At 36.0% G+C, this 22,008-nt stretch overlaps 1 protein-coding gene across 1 annotated transcript in view; it reads left to right on the top strand.

Annotated features, from left to right (window-relative positions):
- SUGCT (succinyl-CoA:glutarate-CoA transferase) overlaps positions 1-22,008 on the top strand; it is a 315,155-nt gene that overhangs the window by 259,234 nt on the left and 33,913 nt on the right. Inside the window, exon 13 of the mRNA XM_030966674.1 lies at positions 4,561-4,624. Within this exon, the coding sequence (XP_030822534.1) occupies positions 4,561-4,624 (64 nt within the window). The remainder of the gene's footprint in view (positions 1-4,560; positions 4,625-22,008) is intronic.

Raw genomic sequence — 22,008 nt, forward strand, 5'->3', positions numbered from 1 at the left:
TGACAAAAGAAGAACTTTGTCAAAACCATCACCTCACATGCACAAAAAACCCAACAAGTTGGGTGAAGGAGACAGTCTGTAAGACACTGGTCTAGAAGAAAGCAGCAGTAGAGAATAGGGACATTCCAATGAACTGTGATTCATATAGTATCACAGACATGGTGCTAGAGACCTTGGAGACTATAATGTACTGACAGTGTTCACTGTGTCAGAATGAGGCAATGGGAGAAAAGAGGTAAATTAATAGGCAATCAGAAACAACAAAGCCAGATTTTATTAATTCACGAATTTGTTAAGAAAGCAACATTTCTTTAAATTATGTTCTGTCTCATGAAATGCTAAAAAGCTTCAAATATGAGAGATAGGTAAAGTGGAGATAGATGTGATTCATTAATACGATACTTAGATATATATATAGTAGAGAGCTAATACCTTCTCTAAGTGACCATTGCATATTAGAAACTGTGTTTTGAAAGAAGAATAGTAAAGTTATTAGTGATGAAGGACAAACTTTGCAACACAATTTGAATATATTGGGATTTCTGCTTTGAAAAAAAAGTGGAGGGGAAACATGCTGACATGCAAACTATTCTGTTGTGCAACAACATTCTAGGAATACAAAGTCAAGCAGAACCAGGCATCAGATGGGGATATATTTAATATCCTTTCCAAATTTCAAATGACTTGACATATTTTTGTTTGGAAAAGGGTACTTTCAGTATGTGGGATTCCAAGATGGCATTTTCTTCACATGTGCTGTTACTTTTTCAGGGGGTGATTATGGCCGTTGCACTATGTTCAGCATGTAGAGGGAAAACTATTATTACTTTTTTGTGGTTTGGAGGCATGGGTGGTAATTTCATTTACCAACAGCCAGCTATCTTGTGGCTACAGAAATATGGAGAAATTGATTACATCATTTCCTTTGTGGCCCTTAAAATCCTTTTCACTAAACTCTAGATGAATCTGTGAAAGAGTAGTACTTGTGCAAATGCATATGTTGAGTGCATAGCTCCACATTAAATAGAACTTTTAAAATTTGAATCAGGGAAGGAGGGAGGCGGGAGCTACAAGGTTTGATATGTTTCTGATTCCAGTATCTCCTTTGATAGGGATTTGCAAGCTTACCTTAGGTAGAATTGAAATAGGTAGACTTGAAACTTTGCTGGCAGTTTTAAGAGAAACTGGATTGTCATGGGTGGTTAGTTACATGCATCATCAGAAGTGATGTCTGTATTTGGAATAAAATAAAATGGTGTCACAGAATCAATCAATTAGGTTGAAAAAGACCTCTGAGATCATAAGTCTGAAGACCATCATGTCAACTATATCAGAGTCAGTCTTTCCTTAAACACCTCCAGGGGCAGTGGCTCCACCACCTCCTTGGGCAGCCCATGTCAATATCTGATCACCCTTTCTTTGAAGACATACATCCTAATATCCAGCCTAAATCTGTCCTGGAGCAGCTTGAGACTGCCCTCTTCTCCTGTCACTGGCTGCCTGGGAGAAGAGGCCAACCCTCAGCTGACTGCAGCCTCTTTTTAGGTAGTTATAGGTCTTACCTCCAGGATTGACAACCCCAGCTCCCTCAGCTGCTTCTCACAGGGCTTGTATTCCAGATCCTTTACCAGCCTTGTTGCCCTTTTCTAGACTCATTCCAGTACCTCCATGTCCTTCCTAAATTGAAGGGCCCAGAACTGGATGTAGAACTGAAGGTATAGCCTCACCATGCTGCTGGCCACACTGTTCCTGGTACATATTAAAAGATTTTTACTGAAAGACTGAAGACTGTGCTTCTGATTTCTTTATGGTGATCTCACTGTAAAATGCCTCCCAAACATTATTTGATTCAGAAAATCTCATGTGGTAATAGACCATATAGTATTTCTACCCTGCAAAATAACCCATATGGAAAAAAAAAATGATCTATTGATTGCCATAATCTTTTATGTGATTCTCTTGGTTAATCAGTTCCTTATTATGAGCTCAGGTGAATACAGACACAGTAGAGGGCTCTACCACATCAGAAACATCATGACCATTTCAGCTATACAAGACAATTGAGGAGAAAACCATTGAGTTGTGTCTCTTACCTTTTCCTCTGGTTTTCCTTGTCCTTGATGGTAAAGGATGAGAATGTTACAGTAATCCTTCATGTTTTTTAAGAATGCACATGAGAAGTTGGTGAAGCGTTTTTTATTTGTTTTTGAGAGTCCTAATAGCGCAATGAATGGAATGGGAAATTACCCAGTTATTTTAAACAGTGCTGCTGATGTAGGAAAAACATCCACAGTTCTTGACCAGTCATTTCTTGGTGATTGTTTTCTTCAAAAGAAAAGTTGGAACTGAGTATATCAATATAGGCTTAATTGCTGTAGAAAATAAGATTAATAGAAATTTCAGTGTTTTGAGTAAAAAATATATCTGAGAGGAAAATTCAACACTGTATTAATAATGAAAATAATAAGGAAGCTTGACTGCATCTTAAGCAATTCTTTTAAAAGAAGTAGTGGTGATCCTCAAAGATACTTCAGGGGTTTTGTAGTTCATTCGGTAAAGAAAAGGGATCTGGAATTTGAGTCTAACCAAAAAAGTATTTAAAAAGAAATTTAGGTCTGTCTTATGAGAAAAAGAATTTATAGACTCAGAACAGAGAAAACCATGATTTTTTGTGGACCCTTGAGTAGCTGCTAGACAATTTGTATGCTTTTCTTTAAATGACTGGAGACACTTTTAGGTACATGTTTTAACTTGCCATCTAAAGAACTGCTTATTCACCTCAGCGTGCTGTGGATTTCAAGTTCAAATGAAGGTGTTTTCTTGCATTCAGGTCCCAAATAATCAATTAAATGCGTAAAGCAAGCTTGTGTAAATAAATTGTGAAGAAAGGAGGCCAAACTGTCAATACTGTTTGATGAAGGGCATTACTGGAAAGATTCTAAATATGAATTAAAAAAAGCAATTATATTTTCTAATTCTGTCATTTGGAAAAATAATTCTGGATGTCTCACTTGAATGTCTACTAAAACTGCCTTTAACCTTCTGAAATAGAAATAGAACTAATGATTTGGTATACCGCCAAGCAATTAGACCAGTGAAGAGACATTGTTCCACCAGCATCTATTATTGGAAATATCTGGATTTCTAAATGTCAGCTAAATAGGTTTATCCCACAAGCTAAGAGAAAGCTGACCTGACCTTTTGACACCACCTGTTCAGGAATAGGAATTTTTTAAGCACGCTATTCTACACAGATAAAGGGTTCACAAAATTTGACCTGGAAAGAATGGTTAAAGGAATTAGTTTTGTTTAGTCTAGAAAAGAACAGACTGAGGAAGGATGTGATTACAATCTTCCAGTACATAAAAGAATGTTATAAAGATGATAATGATTGGTTTTCTCTGTTCATTAGGGGGAAATACAAGAATAAAGATGTTTAATAGTCAGACACTTAGATTATGTATCAGGAGGAAAATTTCTAGTAATAAAAATGCAAAACAAGGTGCAGACTACATAAGAAAATTCTCATCTTATTAACTTGAAATTTTAAAGAATAATTAGACCAGGACTTGTCATTAATAGTCAAGGTTGCTGTGTTGTTCATGGTACGAGGTGAATAGATAGATGATCACTTAAAAGGCTTTTCCCATGTTTCATTTTCTATACCTGGTACATTTGGCAAGACATTCTAGACTTGTTACATTGGATATGAAAATAATTGCTTAGTGGGTGCCTATCTATTTTTTTTAAGTAATTGTGATTATATGATTAAGGTAACAGTATTACAAGGATGGAAGAATAATAGATAAAGAAATTATAAATATTGTTTAGAGGCTTTTAGTGCAGAACTATATAAACAAGAGCAGTGAGTTTGCTATTATAAATATCTTTTTCTCTGTTACTTGACAATTTTGGTATCACACATTGTTTTCTGGCTGAAGTTAATAACAAGGATCTGAAAATTGTGATGAATAATCACCCCATATAGATATACACAGGGCCTGAAGCATGGCAAACCCACTCAAAATAATAGAAAAAACATCAAAATTATTTAGTCTTTCCAAAATGTTTGTAAAAGCTATGAACACAGCATTTTACAGTATGATCCATCATGAGCTCAAAACTAGCAGTGCAAAAACAAACAAGAGAACATAGTTTATGTATAGGCCATTAGTACATTTTGAAGGTTAATATGAAAGGGTATGAAGGTTTTAACAGTCATTCTGTGTTGGTACCAGCTGTCTGTTGGTGGTTGGAAGTATAACATGCTTGTAGCTCATTTTGTTTGATGATGATTCTAAGACCTTAAAGATATGTTAGACATGTGCAGTCTTAGTGAAGCTTTTATTTAGCTGCATGAATAAAAAGTAGTGTCAAACATCAAAGCTTTTTTCCTTCACATTAAACAGACCACTTGTGTTGTAGCTCCTTGTATTTTCAGAAAGTCCGTGGAAGAACATAGTTTATCTCTTTTTTTCCTCTTGAGTTTAGGAACTGATTGTATTTTATATTACATACATGTTTTGTTTTGTTCTGTTTTGTTTTGTTTTGTTTTCCTAGGTACTGCACAATGGGCTTGTGATGGAAATGAATCATCCAACAGCTGGGAAGATAGCTGTTCCAGGTTAGATGTTTAATCCTTTTTGCTGAATTAAATGCTACATGACATCCTGAGTGATTCTGGAACTCAGCTGAGGACATGACGCATCTTCACATTTCACTCAAATGAATAAAAGTTTAACCAGGCTGACATTTGTTGGATAGTCATTCCATTGATGGAATAGTCATTCCAGTAGCAGAAAAATGGGTTAAAACGTGTGTCAGAAGCTTCTGGTTTTCATCGGTCAGTTGTCATAACATGAATATCAATTTGATAATATTTGCAAATTCCCACTGCTAGAAATGTTACTGCTAAATAATCTACATGAATACGTGAATCTGTTTTTCATTTAGTTTGATTTTGCAAGTTACCCAGGCTTCTTTTAGGGACATTTCTGTTTAAAAGAAAAAAAAACCAAAAGAAGACAAAAGAGGAGGGAAATTTTTACTGAAGACTGAATGAAGCTCTGCCATAATGAAGTCTTAAATAGCTATTTTGAACTTCCAAAAATACAGAAGTATGCACAAAAGTAATAAACTAGTCTCTCCTCTTTACAACTCTAAATGGACCAGGAGAAATGGACCAGGAACTGTTGTAGCTTTCCTTCCATTAGACTTGTTATGTAATGGAGTTAGGTTCAACCACAGCCATTATGAACATCTTGCAGTTGGCTTGGTTTTGATAATTGATCCTTATCTGATAACCTGTTAGGTATTGGGTCAAATTTTCTGCTTCTCTCTGCTTTTCTTTCTCCCAGACCACATCGAGAATTGTTTCTTCCTTCATTCAAAGTACTATGTCATGTCTAGTTTTATAAGAACTTCTCCTTACATTGTGATTTCCTGTGCCAGTTCCTCTCCTCTGACACGGCATCCAGTTGTCATCAATTTCAGTTGACTTGAGCACATGTAGTGTTAAGAAGAATTTGACCCATAAAATTTATCTTTATATTCACATCCTGAAATCACACTGGGATACAGAAAGAATTATTTTAAATAAACCAATTCTGTATTAGATCATGTTTTCTTCATGAATAGAAAGGGTGTTTGTGTGTGTGGATGTGTATGCTCCATATTTGCTCTTTATCACAGTTTGCATTCCACATTTGGTCTCACTAGATTTCAATGTTTGGTTGACTGTATTGAAAAATGCTTCTCTAATTTAGATGCACATATCTGGAAATAACAGTCCTTTTTTAAAGAATTTTCTTACAGAAAAGTAATCCTGGTTTATTTACCCAAAATGAAAAGACAAGTAAAAGGTTTTTGAGTTAATTCTTTTTTAAGAAGTAGAAATAAAAGCCTTACAGATGGTAGAGGAAGTGTGTAAGGTTTTCATGTTGCATACAATTTATAATCTATCTTAGAGAAAGCAAATACTCCTTAAGGGGATAGCTTAAACTGCAAGAAGAAGAAAGAGATGAAAGGAATGTTCTAATGTCTGTCAGCAGCGATAGAATGTATTGGCAGGAGAGTGAGTTTTTACATAGGTAAGCCATAGTACTTCCTAAATCCTTAGTAATTTTTTTATTTTATTAAACTAGTGACACTGCACTAAACTAAAATAAATCATCTTAGTCTCTAATGGTTTGCCATTTAGATGGACTTCTATGAAGAGTTTCTTGTATTGAAACAGATGGCTGGAATGATTATTGGATATTTGAGCAGGAAAAGTAGAATTCCTTCCTTTCCTGGCATGGGAGGATAAGGAGGGGAGACACAGGGGAGGAAAGGGGAAGAACACTTATTCAGTGTGAGCAGAATGGACCTATTGATATCTCTGGAAAGACAGTGCATTACACTGTCCCAAAACTAAAGTGAATTTGGCCACTGTTGTTGATAAGTAATGGAAGTACCCTGGATTTGTCCTACTTAATGATATGTCTGAAGAGTACAGGGAAGAGTGTGCAAAGAAAACCTATAGTAGATAATTTCTTCTCAATGACAGTTAAGAAATAGAAGGTTTTGGTTTTTTTTAATGTGGTTATATTTTAATATCTTGTATTTGGTAGAGAACAAGTTTACTAAGCTCTTAGTTTCTGTCTCAGGATTGCTTATTAAGGAAAATTAAGTTATTAATATGAATGTTGAAACTAAATAGGCTGAAAATGTTTTTCTTTTAAGGGACTGGGGAGATTCTAATCCCAAAATAAAATAAGTTGCTCTTATTTCTTAACCATATAAACCAGATTTTAATGTGTCCTTTAGTAATTGAATTGGACATCACACTTGAGGCTCTTGACAGAGGTCTGACTTTTGCTACCAAATAAAGTTGTGAGTGCAGTGACAGGCACTAATTAAGTGGACCATGCTGGCAGATTTCAGCTCCAAGTATCACAGGTGGCCTCTGTGTCTAGCATATTGATTTGCAGTAGTCCTTCTCCAGACATGTCCCCAGTTTGAGAGTTGATTCAAACCTGTATATGAGTCCTTCTTTGGAGATCTTGCAGCTTGAAATGGGTTTTGCCATTGATATTAGTGTTGGCTACAATTTTAAGGTTGGACTTGGTAATTAATACTCCTCCTTTGCTTAAATATATTTTGATATGGTTATTGAATTTGGTTCTTTCCTCATTTTCCCCCTTGCTATTTTTGTGATTCCCAGCGTAAATTATACTGTGTGGTGATAAGTGCATTATAGGGTGATGGGAGAAGTTGTACTACAAAGAACATTTTCCTAGTAATTTTTCTTTTCAGAATGTGTCTTTATGGTAGGAAAGCAAGCAACCTTGCATCTTGTTTCAAGTATTCATGAAAAATGTCTATGCACAAATAGATTGCATTGCTGTTACTAGTATCAAGATATCTCTAATTCAAGAACAAATGTGAAAAAGAGAGTTCATTGCGTCTTAGAGTGACTCTATAAAAGATTGTGAGAACATTCTGAAGAAAAATGTTGTTCTATGGTAGTTCAGTGGCTTCATTAGGATAATGTTTCACCTATATAATTCCATACTTTCATGTAATGATGTTGTTCTTGAACTGACATATACATACACTTGTCATATAGAATGTTATATAGACTATATATACTTGTTATATAGAAGGTGCAACACCATGAGAGAGCCCTGTTTGAGTCATTCTTGCCAGAACTGGTTCATCTGATTGTAGGGCTGAAGTGATGAATCTTTTCTGTTTCTGTATGTACCTGAAGGTGACTTAATAATCTTTAGTTCAGGGCAGTGCTCCAAAGATCATCGGGAGCACATGGTGGGAGGATGATGGTCAAGAGAGATACAGCCTGTATATCATGAAAATCTTTTTTATCATGACAACAGCCAGGCAGTGGAGCAGGTTGTCCAGAGATGTCTGCATGCTCTGTTCTTAGACATTTTCAAGGAACAGCTAGGTAAAGCCAGGGCCAACCTGATCTGACCTAGGACATGACTCTGACCTGATCCAAGTAACAGTGGTGTCCTGCTGAAGTCCTTTCCAACTTGGATTATGTTCTTACTCTGTGATTAACATTAGTATCTTTTCCTCAGCTCTATTATGCTTAGCCCTTTCCACAGAGATGTGAAGGGGAAATTACACACTTAATTCAAATGAGAAATGTAGACCACAGAAAGTACTCTCAGGGACAAAAAAAATAATGTTTTATACAGTGCCATATTTCAGATGATACTGGATGGCACAGAGACACTACAGGTAAGTGAAGGGACAAAATTTCAAGAAGTTTTGGCATCTGGGTTAGTCTTGAACTACTTTGCCAATGAGTAATGGATTTTACAAAGACTGGGAGTATGTGGATTTCTGGAAGCCACTGAGTATTCTGAGTGCCAATATGGAGCACAATGGATGCTCCCAACCCATACTGATTACATAGAAAAGAACTAATGGATGCACTACAGTCTTTCCCAAACCTTTTCAATTACAGTCCCCTTATATGGTTTGGGAAACTCAGATAATAATACTCCAGCTTCTGCATTATCTAGTCTCTAATGTTGACTTTTAAAGGCTGCTGGTTGTTTTTAAAGTCAAAACAGTGTTTGTAATATTATTTTTTTTAATGAGAAACCACTATGTATTCAGCTGTCCCTAACAAACTAACCATTTTAGAATTTATTAACTAGCAGGAACCTTTGTGAACTAAATTTAATTTCTGACCCCTTCTAAGCCTTAGCAAACTGGGGATTTGGATGTAAGCCTAGACTTTGGAATCATCTCTGATCAAACAGGAAGCAGTATAACTGTTGAAGTTGTGTAAATCACCTCTTCCAGACAAAACAAATATTCTAGTTTTGATAATGTTTATGTTGTATGTTCTTCTCATCCCCATTTCCTGAGTTGACAAACACAATGCCTCTCCTTTGGCCCATGATGTGCATCAAGGATGACTTTATTGCTCAGAAAGGCCAATTTCATACCTGGCTTCATAATTTCCTTCTGTGCTCCTGAGATTTGCTCTTGAGATAAAGTTTTTGGGGGACTATTCCAAGCTCAGTTAGGAAACACAGTGCAGGATTCCTCCTTGACATAGATTTCTTGGACTGAATTCAGGCAACTTATGTTAATTAATCAACCCACTCAGGAGAAATGTCCCTTTTTCCGGTCTTCTCCTGTCACTGTGCATTACAAATATACTACTGAAACAGGAAAGATTTTTTTTTCAGAGGTAGGCTTTTCCTGTTGTATGTGATTCGTTAAATGGTGTCATGGTTCCGTGGAGACTAATTGCTATCAATCTCTTAGAAGAATGATTTTAAAGAATAAGACAAAGAGGCAAGAAATCTAATAGGACTTCCCTATTGTGCCACAGAGTTCTTCGTTAACCTTGGACAAATCACTCTGTGTCTTACCAAACTAATTGTTTGCAGTTTTTTGGATCTTGGTTAATAAGTGAAAACTACTTTAATTCCTCAGGGAAGGAATTTCTTAGGAAAACTCTGTTTGTTATTTTAAATATTTATTTTGATTTGTTATGTATGTATTTATACCTATTTTCTTCATGTATGTGGAAGACTAGTTATAGTTAAGGAAACAGTGGTGTGTCTATGTATTTGATCAGAGCATTTCAATACAGGGAGCAAATATGGCTGTTAGTTTTACATGCTATTTTTTTTGACCATTTACTGTGAGTGTAGAATAGGAAGCTTCAGTGGGTCTATAAAGCAGAGAAAAGTGACTTCCACATGGAGGAAGTTTGCAGGAAATTAAGGAAGTCTGTACTCCAATCCATTATTTCCTGCAGCTAGAAGATCCTTCAATATAGCAACAACAGCATAAAAAATCTCAACAATTTTTTCAACATCCTTCGCTTGAAATTCTGATTCTATCTGCTTCACTGCAACACTTCTCATCAGGTTTTTTTTCCTATTTGTGTGCCTGTCTGTGTGTGTTTGCAAGCATGTGCATAACCAGTGTTGATTGAAAAATTTTAATTTCACTTCACTATTTATGGTGCATTGGAGACAAACAGTTTCACCAGCATTACCATGACCTCATTTGTCTTTTTTAGTCATCAGGGCTGACTGTTTATGTCTTTTACATTCACAGAGCCGATTTCAATTTTGAGGAGTCCATGGCCATTACAGGAACTTACACAAATAATGTATGACAGCTCACCTAGCTATCCTCAAAGTACTCTAAAAAATTAATAAATATATAAACAGTATATTCACACTGATTGCAAAAGCAGAAAAGAGATGGTGGGAATGGCAAGGAATATGTTATTGGCTTCATGCTTGTGTAGAAAGGCTAGTGCATCTTTTTAATGAATGATGCTTTAATTTGGAATCTTTTAAGAATAATTTTAAAGTAAAATATCAATAACAAACCTTTTAACATTTTTGCTCCTCTGTCATATGTTTCCACAGTATTTCTCTACCACATATTTTAAAAATTTTTATACCTGTAGGAATGGTCTAAGTGCCACAGTTAATACTTTTAAAGTTGTTTTTGGGAAGAAAATGCAGCTATTTCTTACCTAGTTCTAGGTCTTCAGTTGTTGGAGGGAATTAAGAAATAGTAGAAGACTTTTCCATCAGTCTTAAAGTAACTGAGTATCAGTACTGACTGGGACCAGTACTGGCTGGGTCACTCAATAAGTGGCTCTCCAGAACTGCTATTCAAGGTCTCTGAGCCAGACTCTTCTCTCATCACACCCTAGGTTTCTTTGTTGGTCTTTAGGATCTTACAACCAAAGTTGTTTTTATTTTATTGTATATTTTTTCCAGGATCTGGTACTGCCATATAGGGAGGAAAAATAAAAATTTTTCAGAGGACAAGTGGGGACATTTTTCTGCTTTGTACATAATAAGTCAAGTAAAGCTGTGGTTGAGGTATTAAATGCTGATGGGTAATTTTACTTCTAGTTACTGGAGAATATTTTCTTTACATTTTCTTCACATTTTCTTCCATGTGTCCTAAGCTATACTAGGGTTTTATTTAAACTGGACATAATTCTGATGGAGCATTAACTCAATACTAACTCATTGCTGTCACGTGGTGGGGGTAGGGAGGGGGTGAAAGGTGAAGTATTGACTGAATAGCCAAATAAATTGATGAGTTTTCCACCAATGTCATTGTCCTAAAATTCAACTTTGTCTAAAATGATGTGGTTTTTTCTTCTGTTTGAGTGTGTTTCCCACTTCCTTCTTTATAAATAACAATAACTTAGAAAGTAGCTTCTTAACCCTCCCTCTGTAACAAGCACAGCCAGGTGCTCACACAGTTCAGGGTGTGTGATTAAAAAGATATGTCTGCATGCCTCGGGTGTGTTGTAAAACAGCCAAATTACTTCAACACACATACATTTTTCATATATCTTTATGATCTTTAATAATTATTGGATAATAAAAGGAATCTAGTGTCAGTTAAAAAAGGGTTGGTTTCACTAAATGAAAGAATATGTTTTAAACATCCAGAAAATTTTACTTAATCGCTAGGATACTGAGTAGACTAATCCTCATTTGTGTTTCCTTCATATCATCTTGACCCAAGCCCTGCCTTCCCATCATGGTAAGAGTGATTGAAATTACACTGTTTTCTGTGAATCTAAACTGAACAATTTTGTGGTCAGCACTGGCCATTAGGTCATGTGCTTTGCCTTTTATTCACATTGATCATAGAATATCATCAATTTAACTCTTCAGTATGTTTGACTATAGATTGTCTTTTTCAGAAGTCCTCAAAGATGGAAAATTTGGCAAATATATGCCAAATATCTGTCTTTAAAGGCCTGATTACTTTAATTATTAAAACCCCTCTATCTTCAGTTTAATACAGAAATTATATATTTTTTGTGTCTTTCATGAAGTTTAAATACTTTTTGTACCATGAAAGTACTTACATGACCAAAATTTTATTTAGATAACTTTTTGACAAACTATATAGGGTAAATTGCCCAGATCTTTTCAGGTCCTTTCTGTAAGTACAGTGCAGTTACAGTTTTGTTACACTGTATTTTTTATTGCAGTCTATGTACTGTATAAATACAGGAAAAACTGCAGTTATATAGAGTGCATCACAAACTTCCTGACTGACTCTGGACAAGTCTCTTAGACCATGAAATTATGTTTCTTACTTCTTCATGCAAAACATTGAGATAATAGAATTCACAATTAAGTATTATTTTTTTCCAAATTATAATATTCATATTTTGTGACATTTGATGCAATTTTTCCTTGTAGTTTATGAAAGAATTATCGGATAGAAATAAGGGACAAAATAAGGCTTATACAGTTAGCTTAGTTGTTCAGTTGTTTAGAGCCAACCATCAGTAGATAGAGTGTGCCTGTTGTACATTTGTTAATTTATCTATAACTCCTGAAGTAGGGAATATTTAAGTCCTTTTAGTCAATGTGAACTTGAAAATATTTTTGTTCCTCTTCCTTATACTTACCACTCTTGCTAGTAAATTCCAGTCCAGAAATTAATGCCATATTACACAAAATCAAAAACTAAAATGGAGATTTTGACGCGGGTCTTGAATATTCTAAACGATGCCTCAATAATTTGAGCTATCAAAAGTAATGTATTGCTGCCACCTCTTTTGCCCTCTGCCATTTCGCTAACTATTTTGGAACTCTTTTGTGATTCTGGGAGAGAAAGAAATTCCCAAGAATTTTCCCAAATGTTTTATGACTAGGTGTTCCTTTTATTTTTTTACCAGACTTTTATTTATCTGCTATTGGTCACCAAATTTGATTCAAATGTTGACTTTTTTTGCCAGCATAAACTTTTTTTTAGGCAAATAAAAATAGCTTGTCCATCCTAACATAGTGTGCAAAATATTTTAACCAAGACAGAATAACTAGCTTAATCCAGGATCTGTTGAAACACTAGGCATTGAGTCAAGACCTGATTAGAAAAATCTCCCTGACACAGAGTCTGTTAAGGTACAGAACAGAATTCACTAAGAAAACACAGAATCCATGTTTTGGCTCTCTGAAACTAGACTGAACAGAGAAAATAAAAGCAGATTACCCATATAAAAAGCAAATAAATGATCTATCAAATTGAGTTGATAACTTAATGAATTTTGAAATTTATTGTGAGTTTATTGCTTTGAATTAAAGTTATTTAGAGATTGTACCTTTGGCAGGACAAAAAAAAAATTATTTGTGGAGTGTTCCTCATCGGTTTTCAACTAGATGTAGAGATGAAATGAAGCAGAAGTTTGCAGATTAGAACAAGCTTTTTAATATTCTTTGCCGACTGCTTTTAGAAACATCACAAGGAACAGAAAATGAGGCCCATTTGTGAAAACAGACAGAACAATTTATAAACATGTGGGGCAAAAAGGTTTTAAGGCTGATGATGCACTAATACCCAATTCCCATCATCCAATTTATACAATACATAACTTCATGCACACATCTGCTGTTTCGAGCCCAGATACAGACATGCAAGCTTGTACAGGCTCATAGCAATTTAACAGTATTCTAAAGAAATCAGAAGATTAGTGCTAAAAAATTAAGCTACATTGCTTTGATTATGAGATAGATCCCTATATAAGTGAATCTATGATGAAAACTCTCCTATAACTTGAATCATATTAGTTATCACATTTGCTCATACCTAGGGGGACAAAAAATTTTTTAAAAGTGCCACAGAATTGTCTTGGTAGTATTTACCTTTGGTACATTCTTAAAAGGCTGGAATGAGGACTTGTGTTGTAGTTTCTGAAAGGGAAGTTTTACTTTCTGACTTCCTCTGTAATCACAAATCAATGTCCCCACTGTATAATTTAGTAGTTGTTTTATCTCTATGCTGAATGTAGAGCTTAATAGCATACTTTTCTACTCCCCATTTTTGCTTGGATTTCCTGAGAAAAAAACATCAGAAATGCTGACCTGTTCTTTTGCTCCTTGTAGATTCAGATACCTTGCTCTAGCTTCTACTGCCTCTAAAAGTGTTGGGAGAATACATGGGTAAAATGTAGTTTTGACATGGCTACATAGCAGTGTTAGGCTGCCAGAGACCACTTTAACATACCCTTCAAGCACTTTTGTAAGAATGACAATGTAGAGAAACTTACTGGAGGAAAACAATGAATTGGTGGAGTAGCTCACCCACCTTGGTGTTTTCCAGTTAAGCCATTTATCTTCTAAGAGTTACTGTTCTGACAGATTTTAAGCTTTTCAAAACGTTAGCTAGTGTGGTGATACCTTGGAATCATCCTTCCAGCTGACTTCAAGAGAGAAAGCAATACCTTGTTTACTGTTTTAATATGGCTTTCAGATTCTCGCTGCTAGAAAGCTTACCACTCAAAGCAGCATCACCCACAACAATATCCCTGAGGCAATATTACCATTTTCATGAATTTGCATTTACTTTTTTACTTTTAGATTTTTGTATTTGTTTTGGTATTTTTTTTAAGTAGGAAGTTTTCACTCAGGTGCTATATTTTAAGGCACAGCATATACTTCTCATTTTCAAGTATTTTCATAGATTGGTATTCATTTCCCCAAGTGTACACAGGTATGAATCAAAATGTTTCATTGATTGTATTTAGAAGCTAAAAGTCTAAAGTCTTATCTTACTCTTTGAACTTAATCTTATACTGGGTACAAGTTACAATGAAATATAATAATATACAATAACATAATTATTCATTACACTGGTATATCACATGTGAATATATTATAAAGTCTTCTACGCTTGACAACCAAGGAGGTTGTTTGGGGTTAAACTGTAGAGAGAGAAGAATTAGGTTATTACAGTGCATATAATTTATAAGTAGAGGTGATTCAGAAAATTCAGAAATCTGAATATTTTTTGTTTCGTGTATAAACATTTTTTAACAAAATCTTGTATAAGAAAGAAAAATATTGTAATTGAAAACAAAGTTAATCCTTGGTATCATACTGAATTTTTACCTGCTTGCCTTTGAACAGTATTTATAGGTAATTTTATTTACCTTTGATATCCAAGAACAAATAATTTGAAAGCCAGGCAAAAAATAATTATTTATTTATTTATACACCAGATTTCAGATATTGGGTACAATCAAGGAACTTACATGCTCTGATGATTTGTTGTGAATACATTGTCGATGTTAAATGCCTTAGTAAATTGCGGATAATTTTAAAACTCAGGATGAATGAATTAAACAAATGCAGTCTTCTTTGCAGTAAGATGTGTCCTTAGTAAAAGTGCTCTTCTCTTTTTTGAAGACTCTGTTTGGAGCTTTGTCATATAATTTTTCTAAATTTACTCTAAGTAGTCAACTGAAAATTACTGTAAAATAGGGTACCTAATATATGCAAAACAAAATGAAAGATTCCAATCCATGGTACACTTTGTAATATAGTGACTGATAATTACACAGAAATATTAAAAGGATCAATTTGTAGAGGCTGTTTAAAAAGCCAAGATATAAGATTGAAAGCTCAATCATAATTTAGGAAATTTCTGTCTTCTTGTGCTTAATATCTTTAGCAGAAGAGTTTTTAGTAGTTCAAGATTTAGTTTTATATTTGAATAATGTAACTATTACCATCTCCTATCTTGTAAAAAGAAAGAAGTCCTGTTCCTAGTAACCAGGACATGTGAACCCCACTTTGGAGAGGAAGGACTTTTTGGTTTGCTCATCATACTGGGATAATAGCTGATTTCTACTTCCTAGCAGTTTTTAGCTAGTTAACTAAGAATACCTACCCAAAGACACCGATTCAGGCAGGAATGTGATTGTACTTAATTCCAGAGTTATTTCTGGGTGCAGATGTCATTGGTGTACAGCTCAGCCTTTGAAAGACATATGACTTTTGATTATAGATTGGTGTCTTCCACAGGTCTCGTATTACCAGTCTTTCCTAAATACTGAAACTGTGAAATAATGAGACATGCTGGTTGAACAAACAATTTTGCCCTGAATTTTAAGATACAATGAATATAAAATTCACTCACAAGTGGTCGTCTTCCACTGGTAATGTTCAGCCTACAATAAAACCCCAGGTGACCAAATGAAATCTATGTGAAGAGAGCTATATAATAGGAAATAAAACCAGATTACTAAGATGTGCACCAGATTACACTCTCATATAACCACTCACCATACAGGATATGACATAAATTATATTTTCTAATGCTATTGCATCTATTGGCAAAAAAATGAGACTATATAGCCAATTAGTTTTTCTTTCCTTTGTACTTCTGTTTCAAAGGCTTAAAGGAAAACCATACTTATTTTGCATTGTGGTTATGTTATCTGTATGATGCTGGGATTTATTTTGTTTGTTTAAAAAAAGTAGATAAGTTTAAATTCATGGGTTTTATCCATATTTTTCTAATATTGTATCTTAGGGCTTACCACCTCCACATCCAGTCTAGTTTCTTTGGCATATTTTTTTTTCAGTGATTTAATTTGTCCCAGACATCTATAACATGGACACATATGCTCTCTGTATATTGTATACTAAAGGAGATCCTGCACAACAGGATATGCTTAGTGTGCCATTTACACTGTCCATTTGGATTAGAAGGAATTAAGTAATTTTACATAGCTATTGGCTATTTCCTGAGCATGTGAGTAAAACCTGTCACCTCCCTGCCCCACAGACTGTTCACACCTTCGAGGAGATGCCCAAACCCTAATTTACCCTACTTGGGGCCATCTCAGGGGCTTCCAAGAGTGGCCAAATGCCCCATGTCTTATCTACCTTGGGGGCAAAAATCCTTTCTGGGTCTGACAGGGCACCTGTGGGTGCTTCAAACCACTGGGACCCATGGCAACATCTCTGCATTCCATTTCATATGACTGCTGTCCCCAGTCCCCAGGGGATGAGGATGTCAAGCTCTGCAGTGATCTTCAAGAAGGTGTTCCCTTGCTCTTGCCACTGCTGAAAAGGGCTGACAGCCTCAGGCACCTCCAGGGTTTGGTGGGTCATCTCATCTCCTGAGGGGCTTGCCATCTGATGAAGATGACTGTCACAAACTGGGAATATAGCCCACTGCTGCTATTGCCATCACATCCCCTTGTCCCACTAAAACTAGCTGCACAGCTCCTATGTTAAACACAACCTCTGGCCACGCTTATAAATGATGTAAAACACCCTTCAGTCACAGGGTAAAACTTTAAGAGTTAATTTCTTCCTTTAATCTTTCTAAGAGTTATTTGCCTACCTTGTATTGCAGGAAGATGTTCAGGTCTTAGCTATAACTCTGTCAAATCTTTTTTGCCTTTAGTATTTAAGATTCAAAGTAATAAAAGATTAAGGAAGGTATTGCTGTTGTCATTGTGTACCTTGGTGCTAAAATTAGTATGCAATTTCAGACTATGTAAATAAGGGCATTTATATAATGTATAAATATTTTTCGCTGTGGTGATGCCAGAGATGAAAGGCAGGAGTTTGATTCCTTGGACATGCAGGGATATAAAGAGCATGCGTGATTTCCCACCAATTCACCAATGAACATTTGCCACTACACTATTTATGATGAGGTTGCCTTCTTGGAAAGAAGTCCCTAATGGTTTTGTGTTCTTTACCATATTTTTTCTTTACTTCAATAGCTCCTTTTTTTCCTTCACCTTAACAAATTATCCCTTTCTTGAAAGTGATGGTAGGCCTCCAAGCATTTGTATTGCTCCTTCCAATTGTCACTTTCTTCTGTAGGCCATAAGTCAGGGGCTTAGTTTGGCCTGCATTCACTCCAGAGGGAAGTTATCTTTCTTGAACCTGAAAAACTAGAAATGTCTGTAGCGGTACAGGTGAGCTCTCATCAGGGCTTTGCACAATGCCTGCCTTTCCTATGGAAATATCTTGTCTGAGACATAAGAACGTATTTGCTTGTATCTCATTCATAGCTTACAGTCATCCTGTGATCTGTTCATGCCTCTGGGAATATTTTCCTACTCTGATAGTTCTCAAGAGGAGCAGAAACTCATGGCAATCTGCCTGACATTGTGGTACCTATTTCTGGTCTGCAGGTCTTCATGCAAGGAGTGTTTATTGATGTAGGGAATGTCACTTTTGTCAGAGCTTCAGCTGGTTGGAAGGATGCTGTAGACCTATACCATGAGACAGAGCTTCTTCTGCCACGTGAATGCCATGAAATCCAGAATATGATGTGGACAATAAAACCTACATTTCTTCATAGTTTTCTGAAATCTAAATTCAAAAGATCTGACTATGAACTTCCTTGTTTCCTACATTTGATGACAGCAAATCAGCAAATCATGAAAGATGGAGCCTGGGAAATGCTTTAATGAGGCTTCTATCCATCAGTACCTTGCTGGAGTCAGCTCCACGCAGTCACAACTAGCAGCACAATCCAGCCCTCCACTGGACAGCTAGAGTGGTGATGCAGTTAGACTAGATGATGTCTATACGTCCCTTCCAACTCAACTATTCCATTTATTGTATTCTATTTTAAAAACCTCTTCATTTACATCTTTCTTAGACCTTCTGTCCACCTGTGTGTCTACTCACCTCCCTCAAATCTTATCTTCTAGCAAGAAAGAAAAGGCCTGACCTTTTTTATTTCATCAACTTAATTCTACCCTTCCCTTCCAGCCTAGCAGTAATATTGTAGATATATTCCACAGGCCATATTAGATGGGCACCTGACAACAAGACACAGCCTTTATGAAGTTTCTGTTGTATATTGGTTCTTTGTTTTACACTGGGAATGTCTCCCTGAACTGTGGAAGGATCTCTTCCAGGCTTGTTCATAGAGACAAAATGCATTATTCTCTCTCACAGTCATAGTGTGTCCGAGACCATCAGAAGTTAAGAAACTGGGCTGTTTTGGCAGATGTTTCTTTTTATTCTGCCAATTAAGTCAACAATAGGTATTCATAATTCTGGGGAGGCTTGGAGGTTATAGAAATTACAGGGCAGGCAGAATAGCTAATGCACAAATAGCTGAAAAAGAAAGCGATCTTTTGGGGATTCTCTCCCACCCCTTTTATTCTGCTTGTCCTAGGGGCTGTCATCAGTCAGTCACATTGTGCATTGGCTTCAGCCCTTGGTTCTGGCTGCAGTGTTCAAGGTTTGCTATTACCCTGAATGGCAAAACTTCTGTTTTATTGTTCCAGGGGAGATATTCTTCTACAGTTTGTCTTATACTCAGCTTTCAGTGCTTTGTATAAGAATTGAAACATTTTCATCAGCAACTAGTTTAAAATAAATTGTTGGATTACTTTTTAAGAGAGAATGGGGAGCCACCATGAAATAGAGATAGCAGTTATTGTGAGGCAGCATGTGGTGTAGAGAAGTCATCTGTTACTTTACCAGTATAGTGAAACTCATTAGATTCTTATTTTCTGATCTTCTCAAAAGTTCATCCTTGCTGAGCAAGACATGGAGCTACCACAGAAGTATGGACTTTAAGAGGAAAAATGGATATGGAGAAGTCACCAAAGAGCTAGTTTGTGTGCTTGTGCCTGGGATGTTAATGGCAATTGGATGATCTCTGCAAGTAATGTAATAGAATACATTGGACTTCTCAGATGTGGGGCACTCCCTGCCCACCTTATGCAGTAAAGAACAGTGTGATACAATAGTCAGTCAGGTGATGCTAACAGCAAGAATAAAGCATTACTGGAAGACAAAATAGGAGCTTTATAAAGAGAAAAGAAGCAGTCACGAGGCAATGAACAGCCATGAGACTTTAAGTCCATTAATAAAGCTGAATTCCCATATAAAAAGTCCTTACTCAAGCTTAACAGTACTAATATATAGTGAATAAAGCTTTGGGTGGGAGTGTAACGACGAGAAAAGTATAATAAAACATTTCTACTATCACTTCTGGTGAACAAGAGAAGTGAATGAGACATAGTTGGTACAAATAATACCTAAAACATTGTAGCAGCTAATAAAAGTATTTGATATACTGTGACCCTAGAAGGAATGTAACTGTGTATTTATCTGAACCCAAGAAATATAAGGGGCAATATATGCTTGCCTCACAGTCACATAATCTGGCATCCACATGTACTTTTGGAGATATAAAAGATCACTTAATGAGAGACAGAAACATATATGGGGCAAATGATTCCAGCATATAGGGGAGGATGCTGAAAGAAACAGATAAATTTCTTCAAATGGCAAGGGCAGCTGAACTGTCTAGCAAGAGGATCAAAACGGTGTCATCAGTGCAGAACAGGGATAAACTAAAGGAAATTCAGAAACAGGACAGAGACAGACTGTACAAGAATGCAAGTGTTGGGTTGCAGGGTATGTACTGAGTGAAAAAATACACAAAACAGTACAAATCCTGTCTAGTACCCAGGAAAAACATAGAAAAAGCAGAGAGCATAGCAAGACTTTCTGTCCAGTGTGTTGTAGCTTGGGAAATAGAGAAAGTGTTAATAGGTGGGGACGACATAGAGATTACAGTTAAAAGAAAGCTGTCTTCTGGTTGTCTTGCATAAGTCCAGATAAATTGGTTGCACAGAGGGATACAGAGAATGATATCAGCCTGTTTATTTTCAAAACTGTTCTATCAGGTCTTAATAAGTTGACTGCAGTTGGATGGTGAAGGCATCAGCAGCCTAATCCTACCGAGCTGGACCACTTTAATCTGGAGAATTAAAATTCTTGAAGCAGGCATTTGAAGCCAAACAGCAAATGCAGCCTGTGGAGAATAAGTTTGACAATCAAGAGATGTTATATACACAAGGTATTAATTTCCTGAGCATGGTAGGGGAGAGAGTGTTCTCTGTGTGTGTTCTTCTTTTCAGAAAATGTACGATCATACTTTAGGGAATCAGACACACAAAAGTGAAGATGACTAAAATTCAGTTTTTGATAATTGCACAGTAATAACAAATAATTGATAACTCTGCAAGAATTGACATTATTATGTCTATTGAAACTTTTAGACAATGACTCAGATGACTAATTGTTGCTGAGAAAAATTTGGAGTAAACTGAGGATCTTCATTTAGCCATACACCAAAGCGTATAATTGTATGTATGTATGTCAGCACTAATACACACTAGATTCTATAAGCTATCATCCATTTAACACCTCTGTCAGGTTAAGACTTTTACCACTCTGTGATTTGAGCCATGTGACAACACTGACTACACCTTTTGGAAGATAATTGCCTGGTGTAAATGCTTTTGACCTGCACCCAACTTCTAAGGTGTTGCAATGTAAATTGAAGCTGGGAAGGATTCCCAAACATGTGGCTTGAAGCTGATGACAGAGCTATTAAAAATTAATGATCTGACAAAAGAGACAGTCAGTGTCACTATGTAATAAGCAAAATATGAAGTTGAATGTAGACATGTAGGACTTGAGTAAAACTATGTTTTCTCTGTTAGTTGACATCTGCAGAGATGTCAGCAAGACCCTGGAAAAGTCAGCACAATTAGGAAAGCACTTGAAATGAAAGCAGTCCAATGTCTATTAGACATAGAGATTTTTTTTCTGGAATTACCCAAGGTGTTTAAAACAATTACTGCTCCTAAGACTCTATAGGGTAACTAAAGCAAAATTATTTTGTTCTGTAGGAGGTTAGGCGCAGTGCTAATGCACACCAAGCAGCCCAGAACATTTACTAAAGACAGGAAGCAAAAAGGAAACACAGAGCCATATTTTCTGAAATGCAGTTCCCTCACTTCACTTTTCAGCACTTGCCCAAAATCTGCTCGAAGGAACATGGACAACGTTGTGAGTTTATGCTTGGGTTTGTTTCTTTGTAAAACTTTAGCAGTACAATATGAATATATGCACTTCCCAAGAAAATCCCTTCATGTGATAGATGCACTCAAGAAGACATGCCTTCCAGAATACTAGACATGATTTTATAAGACAAAATCTGCATCTCCAGTGGTGGGCTTCACACAGCCTCCTGAAGACCAGGCAGTAGTATATCAGTTTGTGTACCAACCATGGCAGTCTGAAGGGGCACTTATGACAGGAAGTTACTCTGTTTTGGTCTGTGACGAATATACTGTACGTGCAAATTTTTTTTTTTTTTGAAGGAGACCTAACAGCAATCCTAGAGGACTTA

This window comes from Camarhynchus parvulus, chromosome 2 (assembly GCF_901933205.1).
Source record: "Camarhynchus parvulus chromosome 2, STF_HiC, whole genome shotgun sequence".
Lineage (NCBI taxonomy): Eukaryota > Metazoa > Chordata > Aves > Passeriformes > Thraupidae > Camarhynchus > Camarhynchus parvulus.